At 38.1% G+C, this 14,276-nt stretch overlaps 1 protein-coding gene across 1 annotated transcript in view; it reads right to left on the bottom strand.

Annotated features, from left to right (window-relative positions):
• The window catches only part of SLCO1A2 (solute carrier organic anion transporter family, member 1A2), a 56,916-nt gene that overhangs the window by 10,224 nt on the left and 32,416 nt on the right, over positions 1-14,276 (bottom strand). The window contains exons 8-11 of the mRNA XM_006889062.1: positions 7,167-7,331; positions 3,754-3,949; positions 1,922-2,087; positions 1,396-1,568 (exon numbers count right to left, since the gene is read on the bottom strand). Of these exons, the coding sequence (XP_006889124.1) occupies positions 1,396-1,568; positions 1,922-2,087; positions 3,754-3,949; positions 7,167-7,331 (700 nt within the window). The remainder of the gene's footprint in view (positions 1-1,395; positions 1,569-1,921; positions 2,088-3,753; positions 3,950-7,166; positions 7,332-14,276) is intronic.

The raw sequence follows: 14,276 nt of genomic DNA, 5'->3' as shown, positions 1-14,276 counted from the left end.
TGGTGGGAGGGTAAAATGGTGCAACCACTGTGGAAGGCAGTATGGCGCTTTCTCAAAAAGTTGCAAATAGAGATACCATTTGACCCAGCAATTCCACCACTGGGAATATACCCCAAAGAGACCATAACTGACATCCAAGCAAATATATGCACACCCATGTTTATCTTGGCTTTGTTCATAATAGCAAAGAGTTGGAAACAACCTAAGTGCCCATCAACAAATGTATGGATAGAGAAGCTGTGGTATGGAATATTACGCTGCATTGAAAAACAAGGAACTCATGCAATGTTATTCACAATGAGTGACTCTGGAGGACATTATGCTGAGTGAAGTATCTCAGTCATAAAAGGACAAATACTACATGGTTACACTGTTTTAAAACAGGACTGACCTCGGGGTTGGGGGGAGACTGAGAAAGATGGGTTCAATAATGTATACTGCATTGAAAGATGAGGGAGAAAACGGTTTAAAACGGATATGTGATTAGGTAGGTACTTTGTCATAACAGGAGACCAGAGCAAAGGCTGCATAGTGGAGTGGACTCAGGGGGAAGGATTGTAAAACAATGAAATAATTTTTCTTTTACATTTCCAAGAGGGGAGTGTACTAGGGGAGAGGGTTGGGACAGGAGAAAAGGCAACAATAAATGAATGAAAATCCAAAGTCTCTGTAAATTTTCATTGAAATTAATAATTTTTTTAAAAAAACAAGTTGGGGCCTTGTGATCCTTAAGGGGATAAGTCTACTACTTTCTAAGCGGTTGCTATCAGTTAGAATAAAGGTCAGATCAAAAGTAGTATGGCTGAACATGTACGGCTCAGCACAATTGATAACAGTGCATCTAAATTCCAAAATCAATCTTCACAATAGTCTACGTGTTTCCTATTGCCAAAGGGGCCCTTTAGAGTAGTGAGAGAAGATCTTCACCCTGAAACCTACAGCATTCCTTTTCAGCAGGAAGTAGCTAAGAGAATATGCCATCCCCTTTCCCTTATGAATCAGGGTGAAATCTCTCTCAGGTAGGAGTGATAGGAAATGGCAAAAGACACACTGACAGAGATTAATCAGAACTGGCTTTGACAAGCACTGTGGCAATGGGAGAATTAAAACAGACTTTCAAGGGGGAGAAAAAAGAGGAGCAAGTAGGGGGAGGGTAGAGAAAATAGTGCAACAATGAATGAATGGAAACCCAAAATCTCTGTAAATGTTCATTAAAATTAATAAAATGTAATAAAAAAATTAGTAGTATGGCAAGTCAGACAGTAAAATCCTTAATGAATTATAGCAGAAATCTAAATTCTTAGACACCATAGACCTCAAAGGGGATTCTTAGGAAAACACACTGTAATAAAGGATGTGAAATTTATCTAATTGAATAAAAAGCAGGTCTTCTACCTCAAGAGCACCATATATCCAGGTATGGCAGCTAAAGAATAAATGAAACTGCTGAGGGTTGACAATATTAAAAAGTACTGGAGCATCATAGCACAATCACTTCCTTTGGGACATAGCCCAAGAACTGCAGATGAATTTGCTGATGTATCAATGCAGCTACAGTTTTGGAACACCTGTAAAAAAAAAACAAAAACAAAAGCAAAACCCACCACAATTATATTTAAGGAAGATAAACTGTATGACAAAAATGTTAATATTTTTATTATTATTATACAGCTAGGTATCTTGGGATAGAGATCAATATACCCTTTCTCCAATCTCTGTAACAAGATCTAGGAAATAAAGGGCAAATCAAGTATGTTGAAAACAGTGATTTTTTTTCACACATACATATACACACAAAATCATTTTCTTTATAAGGAAGCCTTTAAATTTACTTTTGTTCAATGTCAGTGTAGTTAAATCAGCAAAGTGCCACTGAATACTAAAGCAAAAATTCTGGTTTTTTTATAAAAGATGCTGTTACCATACTTATTCCTGATCCAATGGATTTCTCACAACCAGCAAGACAAGCTGACATGTATGACAATCCATTGTCTCCACAGACAGGGTCCCAAATTTTAGTTGGGCAGTTACAATTCATGTTGCAGTCAGCAAAGATAGTATGTCCTCCATATAAATCTTGTTGCATTCTGAAATAATGTAAAGTGATATTACAGATATTGTAAAGTTTCTAAAGAATTTTCTTCCTTTCATCTCAATCACCAGTTTCATTCTTTCCTTCCACAACTTAGATAAATGTGATCAAATACTTCTAACATCAAATCAACGATTCCTAACATTTAACTTCTGTTACCTTTAACCTCTACTACTGGTATGGACTAAAAAATGTAGTGAGGTTGCATGTTTAGGCTTCTGTAATCTTGGGATAGTGACTTAACATTTACTGATAACTGTTTTCTCATCCATAAAATCATAGTATTAAATTAGTATCTTAAAGTTGTTATAAAGGTTCATCAGAGCAGTTTATAAAAGTAGTTTTGTTACTACCTACTATTTATTAGTGTAGTTTATTATTATGACTATGCATAATGGCTTTTCGATTGAAAGGTTGTTCAATTACAAGGTCCTGTGCATTTCTGCCTGTTAAGTGCCGCCTATTTATTTGGTCTGGGCACTGTAGCCTTCAGAAGTTATTTGCTTTGGTATCTGGATAGAATATTTTTTCAATGATTTATTTTAAACAAACAGGTAGGAAATAAGCAAATCTTAATATCTACCATGTGGCAGTAATTATACCTAAGTAGTACTGGAATAGCTTGCTCATAATATTTCAACAACTAAGTAATATTTTGGTGAATGGACAGCACGAGAGGAAGACCCCTGCTGAGATGGATTGACTCAGCGACTGGGGTTAAGGGGATAGGTGTGTCAGAAATGACAAGGTTGGCTCAGGTAGTGCAGGATTCAGAGCTGTTGCACATAGGGTCTCTGGGAGTTGCAAGTGACTCGATGGCACGTAACAACAACAGTAGAGACTGAATTCAAGTCATAACTCTGACTAGTTTACAGTATGATTCTATGTAAATCGTGCAATCTCTGACAACTAGGTTATTGGAGAGAATTTAACTAGACAATCTTTAAGATTTCTTTCAATCATAAAATTTGTTTCTAGTTAGATATAATTAAAAAGATTTGCTATGAACTCTGTCATTTAACCCTTCTGAATCTCAATTTTTAAATAAATAAAATGGAAAGGCTGACAGTTACCTTAAATAAATTACAAGACTCAAATTAGATAATGTATATAGTCAATATAATTATTCTAATCTTATATCCATTGGTTATTTTAAAAGACCTTGGTTGGAAGTCCTTGTTTAAATCTTTTCCTTTTTTAAACTTTTTTTGTTATTTTGTGTTGGTTTTCTTACAAAGTTTGTATATATTGTATTTTACACTATTCTACATTCACATTGTGTTTCATACAATCACTCCCATGTGTCATGTCCTATAAAAGGAATCATCACTGGACTGTGCACATCATTACTTTGTCTTTTCAGGTCCCTGCTAGATCCTTCCAATTTCTTTAACCTCTGCCCTTTGGGTGTCCTTAATTAATTTTAGCTGATTACTGAATAACTTGGAGTTCTCTTCCAATGTAATTTTATTATTGGCATCATTTTGTATGTATTTCTATATATCCAAATAATGTTAAAACAGAAGATATAGTAAAATTATTCCATGTTTTATATCACTATAGTAACTAAACAAACAGCACATTGAGTAAATTAATTAAAATATGATCCACATGTAACTGTTGTGCTGAACAGTGTGACTTCAATTAAAAAAATAACATACCCTTCATAAGATGTGGTTAGGCCAGCAACTGAAGAATTATCACAGGTTGTGAGAAAACACAAAAAATAGAGAAGATACTCAAGTAAAGATAACCAACATCCTATATGGGCAGCTTGTTTCACAGTAATCTTGAATTTTTTCATAATCAAACCACCAACAACATATCCAATACATATTGGAGGTAAATTATAAATACCTGTAAGTGAAAGCAAAATCATTACTTACAAACGGACTTTTTGTTGTTATGTGCCATTGAATCAACTGCCACTCATAGTGACCCTATGTTCATTAGCTCCAAAACCTACCCTATCCTGAGTCAATCTCATTGTCTCTGACAGACCAAATCCCATTGCTCCGGTCACTGGGTCTATCCATTTCATCCAGGGTCTTCCTCTCTTGCACTGTCTCTCCACCCTTACAAGCATGATGACCCTCTCCAAGGACGGGTCCATCCTGGCCACATGCCCAAAATATATGAGACAGAGCCTCAAAATATTTTATCTTCTTCATGCCTTACTTAAGAATGTACAGAGATTCAACTCACAGTGAAGAATGCTGACATAATTTCAAACACAATTGATTATATGTTATGGTTCTTTGTTTATGTGCTCCATAAAGTAACAATTTACAAATAATGCTATTATTAAAATAAGTTGTGAAGTCTTGGCCTTATCGGCCAAGGCCACGACCATTATCTCTCTTCTTAGGATCTAGACAGGAGAGAAGAATCAACATAGATGAATAAGGCCCAGTTTTCAAAAAACTTCTACTTGCTCTTTAAAGTAAATTTATCTTCATTTGGACTTAACCAGCACCTCCTCACAACAAATTCTTTATGACAATGACCTTCACTTGCTATACATACAGCTTTTAAATTAATGAAAAGTCTCCAAGCCTTGTCTTACACTAAAGGCCAAGTAAAAATTTAATATAAATTTTAGTAAAAATGTGTACAAATTATTCACGATTTTCACTTAAAGATACTTTACAAACAGGTCTCTTTCATAATGCCAGAACTTCCAATATTGCTTTTGATTCCGTGGGGTGGAATTTTATGCACCAATATGACTTCACATTTGTTTATACCTCCACTAACTGTTCGGAATCTAAGTCAGCCTAAGGCACCAATGCTAGTTGCTGCTGAATTCCTTTCAATTTGCTGTAACTCCACTTGCACCCCAGCAGAACTGTACTCCATAGAGGTCTTAATAATGGATATTTTCATACACACGTAACCAGATCTTTCTTTGTAGGGACCACTGTGTGGACTTGGAACTTCCATCTTCCAGCGAGTAGCTAAGTATATTAACCATTGTCATCACCCACTAAAGTCAAAGACATCAAAAAGGGTCATTTTGCTGAACCTGTAATTGTCAAGTGCACACACATTCCATGTTTGCTGCTACTGACTAGTATTCTCTCTTCTCCAGTCACGCCGAAATGAAGAACAAAAAAGAAAGGACAACCATGAGTTGCATTTTTTTTCAATGCCAGTGTTTTGCCACTGGATCACATTATTGGTAGACCTTGTTGAAAATCCATCCAAGTGGTCCACACTAAGAATGAACTTGGTAGACATGCTTTAAAGTTAACCCATTGCCCTGGCTGGTGACCCTGCCTCAGGTTTCTGCCCCCGGAAATCTTTATGGGAAGAAACTGTCTATCATTCTTCCACAAAGTGGCTAGTGAATTTGAACTACTGACCTTTCAGTTAACACCCCAACATCTAAAGCACTACACCAAGTCTGGCATTTCCTCAAAAAGTTAAACATAGAAATTCCATATGATTAAGCTATCCCACTGCTTGGAATGTACCCCAAGAAAATTAGGACTGATACACAAATGGAGATTTGTACACAACATTCATAGCAGTGTTATTCACCATGGCAAGAACACGGAAACAGCCCAAATATCCAACCACAATCAAATGGGTTGAGAAGTTTTGGTACATTCACATGATGGAATACTCGGCAGCACGCAGGAGTAATGATTTTGTTAATCACTGCATAACTTGAGAGGGACTGGAGAACATCATGCTAAGTCTCTTAAGGGTAGATACTATACAAGCCCATTGTAGAAATAGATAACTAGTGAAATCATGAGAGGATCCAGGGGAAGAGTAGGAGCAAGGGTGAGGAGAGGCAGGCGGGTAATCACGGGGTCACGCAATTTGATGGGTAGAGGAAGGGGTGGGTAAAGGAAATAGCAAAGATCTAATGTTAAGAAAACAAGTATATGGACTTTGTAAGCAAACCAGTATAAAATTAAAAAAATTTTAAAAAACAAATTGTGAAAATTAAGCACTGCACCACAGGAACACAGAACTTAACAAATACTCAACACGGTTTGCATACAGAATATGGAAATATACTTATTAAAATAGTAAAAATTATTCTAGAAAAAAAAATACAAGAGAGGCTAGACCTACTGGCTTTTAGTTAAGTGTGATCACCGGGAAAGAATTGATCTGGCTGCAGAGACACTTAAAACCACCAGGGGGATCAGAAAACTAAACAGGAAAACAAGAATCCTTGAATGGGAACCAAAATAATCAAATCTGAAAATAAGATGCAGAATCCTAATGTGTTAACCCAGCTTTCCTTATTTATAATGCCTCTCTAAAAACTATATTTAATTTGTACGTTCTCTAAAATCTCCACAAATGCTATAATTTTGTATTCTAATCAAGAAATGTTCTTGGTCTCTCCTTTTCTCCATATGTTTTGATCACTCTGGAGAAAACAAAAAGGGAAAAACACATCAGAGGATAAAAATATCCTACAAGACTTTATTGAAGAGGTTCTTAGACTCATCATCACCATTCAACATACTAAAGTACAAAACTGAAGGTAATAATGCACCTACAAATGAGAAGAAAGTATATGAAGATGATTTTCCATACATACTCTGAACATAGAGATAGAGTGAGGGAGAACATAGAGATTCCATATGACCAAGCTATTTCAATATTTGGAATATACCCTGAGAAACTGAGAACTGAGGCACAGAGACTAATACACCAATGTTCATAGCAGCATTACCCACCATAGCAAGAACATGGAAACAGCCCAAATGCCCAACCACAATGAAATGGATTGAGAAATTATGGTACATTTACACAGTAGAATACTATGCAGCTCACAGGAGCAATGATTTTGTAAATTACTACCTAATATGAGAGGGACTGGAGAGCATTATGCTAAGTGAACTAACTCAGTCTCATAAAGACAAATACTGTATAGAGCCATTGTTGGGGGGGGGGAGGGCTTAAACATAGAATTGTACAATTTGATGGGTGGAAGGAGAGATTGATAAAGAAAAGGGGCTTTCCTTTGTCCAGTGTGAGAAACAATGTATATAAACTTTATGAACTTTGTATGTAAACCAATATAATTTTTTAAAAATGCACTTACCAATGAGAAAGATAGCATCTGAAGATGATTTTCCATATTGTTGTTCCAAATATTTAGGCATGAAGGAAATCATATTAACGAATGCATTGAACTGTATCACACTTATAAGTATGAAAAGCATGTAAATTGGATTTAACAAAAGACTTTTCATAAATGGTAAAAAATCTGGAAAGAAACAACAAATACAGTATAAATCAGTTCTGCTTTTCCTCAAACATTATTCTTCTGCCACTCTCCAAAGATTTACTTTACAGTTTATTAATGTAAATAAATTTTTGCTATTTTTACCCCTTTAATCTTAAATTATATAATTGCTATGATATATTCTGTATGTTAATAATGTAGAAAGAATACACTAGCCTTGTCTGTACTAAGTTTACATTTTATCTTAAAGAAAATGACAAAAAGGTAAGAGTAATGTTTGTGCTCAAATAATTTTCTTTTTCTTTATTTTAGTATACTGTTGTTTGTTGTTGTTGTTGTTATGTGCTGTCGAGCCACTTGCGACTCATAGCGACCCTATGAACAACAGCCCTAAACTCTGCTCTGTCCTGTGCCAATCGCACTGTCTCTGACACTCCCATCCCGATTATCCCAGTCACTGAATTAATCCACCTCATAGAGGGCCTTCCCCTCCTGCGCCGTCCCTCCACCCTCCCAAGCATGATGTCCTTCTCCAAGGATCGGTCTCTCCTCACAACATGTCCAAAGTATGTTAGATGGAGCCTCAGAATCCTTGCCTCCAAGGAGTCACCCGGTTTAACCCTTTCCAGGACAAATCTGTTTGTTTACCTAGCAGTCCATGGTATTCTCAGTACTCTTCTCCAGCACCACAGCTCAAAGGCATCAATTCTCCTTCTATCCTCCTTGGTCATTGTCCAACTCTGATGCATAACAAGTGACTGCGAAGACCTTGGCCTGTATCAGACGCACCTTAGTCTCCAGAGAGACATCATTGCTCTTCAGTACTTTGGAGAGGTCACTAACAGCAGACTATCCCATGGTAATGCACCTTTTCATTTCCTGGCTACTGGTGCCAAGAGTGTTGACTGTGGAGCCAAGCAAACTAAAGCTGTGCACAATCTCAATCTCTTCACCATCTATCCTGATGCTGCCAATTGGTCCAGTGGTGAGAATCTTTGTCTTCTTGACATTGGGCCTCAATCCATATTGTAGGCTGCAGTCCTTGACCCTCTGCAGCAGGTGCTTCAGGTCCTTTTCAGTTTCAGCAAGCAGGGTTGTGTCATCCGCATAACGCAGATTGTTGATAAATCGTCCACCAATCTTGACCCCACATTTCTCCTCATAGAGCCCAGCCTCCCAGATAATCTGTTCTGCATATAGGTTGAAAAGGTATGTAGATAGGATGCATCCCTAGCATACACCCTTCCCAATTATGAACCATGCAGTGTTCCCTTGCTCTGTTCTGACTACTGCCTGATTAAATGTTCTGGGATTCCCATTCTTCTCAGAGTCAGCCACAGTTTGTTATGATCCACACAGTCAAATGCCTTTGCAGAGTCAATGAAACACAGATAGACATTCCTCTGGTATTCTCTGCTTTCAGCTAAGATCCATCTAACAATCTAGTATTTTAGTATATTATCATCTCTAAATATTATTTGATAATTAAATAGATCCTCATGCTGTCAAGGACATCTCCAGAGTGCTAAAGAGCAATAATGCCAGGCTAGATTCTATGGTGCACCCAATCTAGGCAGTGGTCTTTTCAATTATTCGCTATATATCAGAGAGCTGGATAATGACTTAAGATGATAGAAGAAGAATCAATGCCTTAGAGTTGTGGTGCTGGGGAAGAGAATTGAATATACCATGGACTGAAGAGAACAGGCTTGTATTGAAGAGAGTGAAATCAGATTGCTCCTTGGAGGCAAGGATTTTGAAGCTCTGTCTAACATAATTTGACATGTTGCCAGGAGAGACCAGTCCTTGGAAAAGGACATCAACAGCATAAGGGTGGAGGGTTAGCACAAGAGAAGACCCACAATGAAATGGATTGACACAGTAACTGGGGTAATGAGGGTAGGTGTTCCAGACACAATGAGACTGGCTCAGTATAGAGCAGGGTTCAAAGCTATTGTGCAAAGGGTCACTATGAATTGCAGTTAACTTAATGGCTCATAACAACAACTCGGTTCTTTAAAGTTTGGAAGGAATTTACTTGCTGAATAAGTTCACATTCAAATATTGATATTGATAGTCCTTGAACTTTAAATGGAGTTTCTGACTGGGTAAGGTGTTGCACTGACAAACCAAAGGCAGGTGATTTGAATCCACTGGTTGCTCCACGGGAGAAAGATAGGCAATCTCCTCCCTTGTTATTTACAGCCTTGGAAAATCAACTACGGTTCATCTGTGAGTCAGTTCCAACTTGATGTCAATGAGTGAGTGTGAGTGAATATTGCAAGCAGGAGTGGCTTCCACTTCCTAAGCAACATACCTATGGAAACTCAGTGAACTTAGAGAAATGACAATAGTTATAGAACAGGGTTTAGGTCTTTTGTTCATAGGGTTGCTATGAGTCCTGCCTGACCCCAAGGCACTAAACAACAAGTATTGTGAGGCTGGCTTCTGCTGTGGTAGGATCACAGAACAGTGGGAGATAAGGAAAATGGTCCAGCCTATACTGTTCTGAGTGGGGTGGAGCTCCCCGATTAAAACAAGCTTGAAAGCAGGAGTGGTATCCACTTCCATAATAGCTTGCCTCTGGAAACCCTATGAACCTGGAGAGAGGATGAAAGATACCCAAGCATTGAAGACTCTCCTTCATAGGGACGCTATGAGTCACCTGCACTTAATAACAATAACATCAACATAGAGATCAGCTGGCCCAGTGAACAGGAAGCAATGCTACCAAGCCAAAGGTGGGTGACTTTTAGTCCGCGGCCCTCGGGCCTGTCTTTCATTGTTTTCGTTCAGACATTCCTCTAGGTCGTATAGCCCTGGTGTACATGTTGCTGTACAGTGGTAACTTGTGGTTGATATGAGGGTGAACACTGTGACACTGATGTGTCAAATGCGTTAATGGTTGGGACAGAGTGGGGTGGAGGTCCGTGATTAAAACAAGCTTCCATCGCAGGCGACTCAAGCAATAACATTCTATGACAGGTTTGGAAGCGGGAGTGGTATCCACTTCCTAGACAACTTGCCTCTGGAAACTATGAACTTATATAAATATCGATAGTTGTAGAGGGGTTTCAGGCCTATTGTTCATAGGATCACTATGAGTCATGCTCAACTTGAAGACAATCAACAACAAATTTGGTATATATTTATCAAGTACCAGAGTTTTTATATTGGAGATAGTTTTTTGTATGCTTTTTGTTGTTGTTTTTTTTGTTTCTTTAGAAGTTCTTTTAAATTTGCTAACAGTTCTCAACTGGATGCATATTCAAATCACTTGGGAATGTCTTAAAAAATATTAACACAGAAGTCCCACCTCTAGAGCAATGAATTCAATTGTTCATACTAAGAACAATGTGAGTACTTTGAGCTTTAAATTTCATTTAAGGTTGGACTGAATGCAAGTTCAGAGGCAAATGGGTAGCAAATCTTAAGTTGTTGTTGTTGTTATGTGCCATCGAGTCGTTTGCGACTCATAGTGACCCTATGTACAACAGCCTTAAACCCTGCTCTATCCTGTGCCAAATGCATTGCCTCTGACACACCCATCCCGATTACCCCAGTCATTGAATCAATCCATCTCATAGAGGGTCTTCCCCTCCTGCGCTGTCCCTCCACCCTACCAAGCATGATGTCCCTCTCCAAGGACCTGTCCCTCCTTACAACATGTCCAAAGTATGTCAGACGAAGCCCCAGAATCCTTGCCTCCAAGGAGTAGCCTGGTTTAACCCTCTCTAGGATTAATCTGTTTGTTTTCCTGGCAGTCCGAGGTACATTCAATACTCTTCTCCAGCACCACAGCTCAAAGGCGTCAATTCTCCTTCTGTCCTTCCTAGTCATTGTCCAACTCTCTGATGCATAACAAGTGATTGCAAAAAACATGGCCTGTATCAGGCGCACCTTAGTCTCCAGAGAGACACCGTTGCTCTTGAGTACTTTAGAGAGGTCCCTAACAGCAGACTTTCCCATCACAATATGTTTTTTGATTTCCTGGCTGCTGGTGCCAAGAGTGTTGACCGTGGAGCCGAGCAAACTGAAGCTGTGCACAATTTCAATCTCTTCGCCATCCATCCTGATGCTACCAATTGGTCCAGTGGTAAGAATCTTTGTCTTCTTGACATTGAGCCTCAGTCCATACTGAAGGCTGCAGTCCTTGATCCTCTGCAGCAAGTATATGAGGTCCTCCTCAGTTTCTTAAGTAGATATGCAAAATCTCACCACAACTATATTGTGTTAAAATACCCTTTGTAGTTTCTTTTTTATTTTCTTGTCCTCATTTCCTTGCTTTGTTTTATCCTAGTCTGATTAATAAATCGCTAAAACTTCTCTAGAAAAGCATATCAGTAAATGAAAAATTGGAAGAGAGGATCACAGAATAATGCTAAGAAACCACATTTTAATACTGGATTGCATAGTTAAAACTGATGGACATGATCAGGGAGAGGGTGAAAGGTGTGGTCAAAGTTCTTTGGTGTTGTTAAAATCTTTTGTTTGTTGTCCTATTGGACTCCCAGATGCTCACATTTCTATCCCAGACATCTGATTGTCCTAGTGTGAAACCTATACTTGAACTTGTACCAAGAGACAGTCCTCAGAAAAGAGGAAGGAGATAATGCATGGGTCAAAATCAGCAAGGGCATCTACCAGGGATGTATTCCGTCTCCACACCTTTTCAATCTGTATGCAGAACAGGTCATCCAGGAAGCTAAGCAGTATAAGGAGGAATGTGGCATCAGGATTAGAGGAAGATTCCTCAGTGACTTGTGTTATGTAGATGACACAACCCTGCTTGCTGAAACTGAGTAGGAATAGAAGCACTTGCTGCAGAAGGTCAAAGACTGCAACCTTCCGTATAGATTGAAGCTCAATATCAGAAAACAAAAGTTCTCACCACTGGGCCAATTGGAAGCATCATTATGGATGGTGAAGAGATTGAGATTGTTAAGCTTTAGGTTACTTGGCTCCACAATCAATACTTTTGGTACCAGCAGCCAGAAAATCAAGATACGAATTACACTGGGAAAGTCAGGGGACCGCTCCAGAGTACTGAAGAACAATGACGTCAGGCTGGAGACTAAGGTACCCCTGATCCAGGTTATAGTCTTTTCAATTGCATGCTAAGCGTCAGAGAGCTGGACAATAACTAGGGATGATAGAGTGAGAATTGATGCCTTTGTGCTGTGTTGCTGGAGAAGAGTGTTGAATATACCATGGACTGCTGGTAGAATAAACAGGTTCATCCTGGAGAGAGAGTGAAACCAGGCTGCTTCTTGGAGGCAAAGGTTCTGAGGCTTTGTCTGACACACTTTGGAAATGTTGCAAGGAGGAACCAGTCCTTGGAGAGGGACATCATGTTTGGGAGGGTGGAGGGACAGTGCAAGAGAGGGAAGACCCTCAATGAGATGGATCAATTCAGTAATCGGGGTAATGGAAGTAGATGTGTCAGAGACCGCGAGGTTAGCACAGGATAGAGCAGGGTTTAGGGCTCTTGTACATATAGGGTTACTATGAGTTGCAAGTGATTAGATGGCAAATAACAATATACTAAGTCAAGCCCTTTTCTAGTTTGACAATTTACTTAATCTTGCAGCGCAAAAATAATACTCTAATGTTAAAAACCCTCTTTCAGCCTAAATCAACCTTTTCAAAAGAGTTTTTAATATACTCATAGTGCTTGAGAGTTTATAAAAGCGTGAATTGTCTCATAAGAACCAGAGAATAAATTATATTTAATATTTAAAATAATTTCTCATGATAAGTAAAAACTCTTGGTATAATTTATAAGTGGTGTCAAATACAGCAGCAGCAACAAAATAATACCCTCAACAGAAGCAACAATAATAGTAACATGTGCCAGGATCTCTTTTACAAAGCAACTCTATCATGATAATAATTAGAGTTCCAACCTCATTTTTTTTTCTTAAAAAATACGGAACACTTCACGGATTTGCATGCCATCCTTGTGCACGGGCCATGCTAATCTTCTCTATCGTTCCATGTGCTGCCGAAGCAAGCGCTCCAACCTCCTTTTACAGATAAGGAAACTGGTCCTTTCCCATCACTTCAAAAATAACTCTTTAAAATAATCTAATATCCAGACCATAGCTCGAAATAATTATATGAGACCCTCTTATAAATGGTACAGATATTCCCCAGGATCAGTATTTTAAAAAATACATTGCAGGTAATCCAGTGAATTTCCATGTCTGAGGGTCAGTATCCTGGAATATTAAGTACTTGAACCACCCTAATGGTATCTTTCCACCAAAAAATTTCCTGTTATTTATGCTTTGAGCTTTTATTGAGCATCTTTACAAATAAATTTTCAAAACCCAATTACATGATATGTGTCCCTGAATTTGTTAGAAAAGCCTTTTTCCAATTCACTGTTACCTGTATCATATCACCTATGATAATTTCTTTCTTTCAAAATCTGTTAGTTGGATATAATTGTTCTCCTTCGGAATTCTTATTTTCCGCTTTATTAAATATGGAGAATTATGTGGCCTATCATGCTTTCCTTTTCTAGGTTAAGTTTCAGCAGCTAAACAAACTTGTTATAGAACTATGCCATCTCCTAGGATTAGCATATATTCATCCTCTTTTTGTTCTTGTATTAAAGAGCAAGACTTGTATTAAGTAGGTGTATATTCTTTATAAAACATACTTTTTAACCCATGGACACATATAAATGTATTTATTGAATGCCTAGAATGACATAAAAATGTATATATAGCTTGATCTGAGATGTTTCTACCTCCAAATTATGTAGCTTATTTCCAAATTCAGGAATCAGACAAGTTAAAAATTTTTTATCATTATGACATTATCCCGGAAGTATTAAAAAAAGATGGAAGGAATATACTGAGTCACTGTATCGAAAGGAGTTGGAAGACACAGAAGAATTTCATGAAACAACATATGAGCAAGAGCCTATGGTGATGAAAGAAGAAGTTCAGGCTGCTT

Source organism: Elephantulus edwardii, unplaced genomic scaffold (assembly GCF_000299155.1).
Source record: "Elephantulus edwardii isolate Elephantulus edwardi_28Jun2011 unplaced genomic scaffold, EleEdw1.0 scaffold00075, whole genome shotgun sequence".
Lineage (NCBI taxonomy): Eukaryota > Metazoa > Chordata > Mammalia > Macroscelidea > Macroscelididae > Elephantulus > Elephantulus edwardii.
This window is presented reverse-complemented; position numbering and strand designations above follow the sequence as displayed.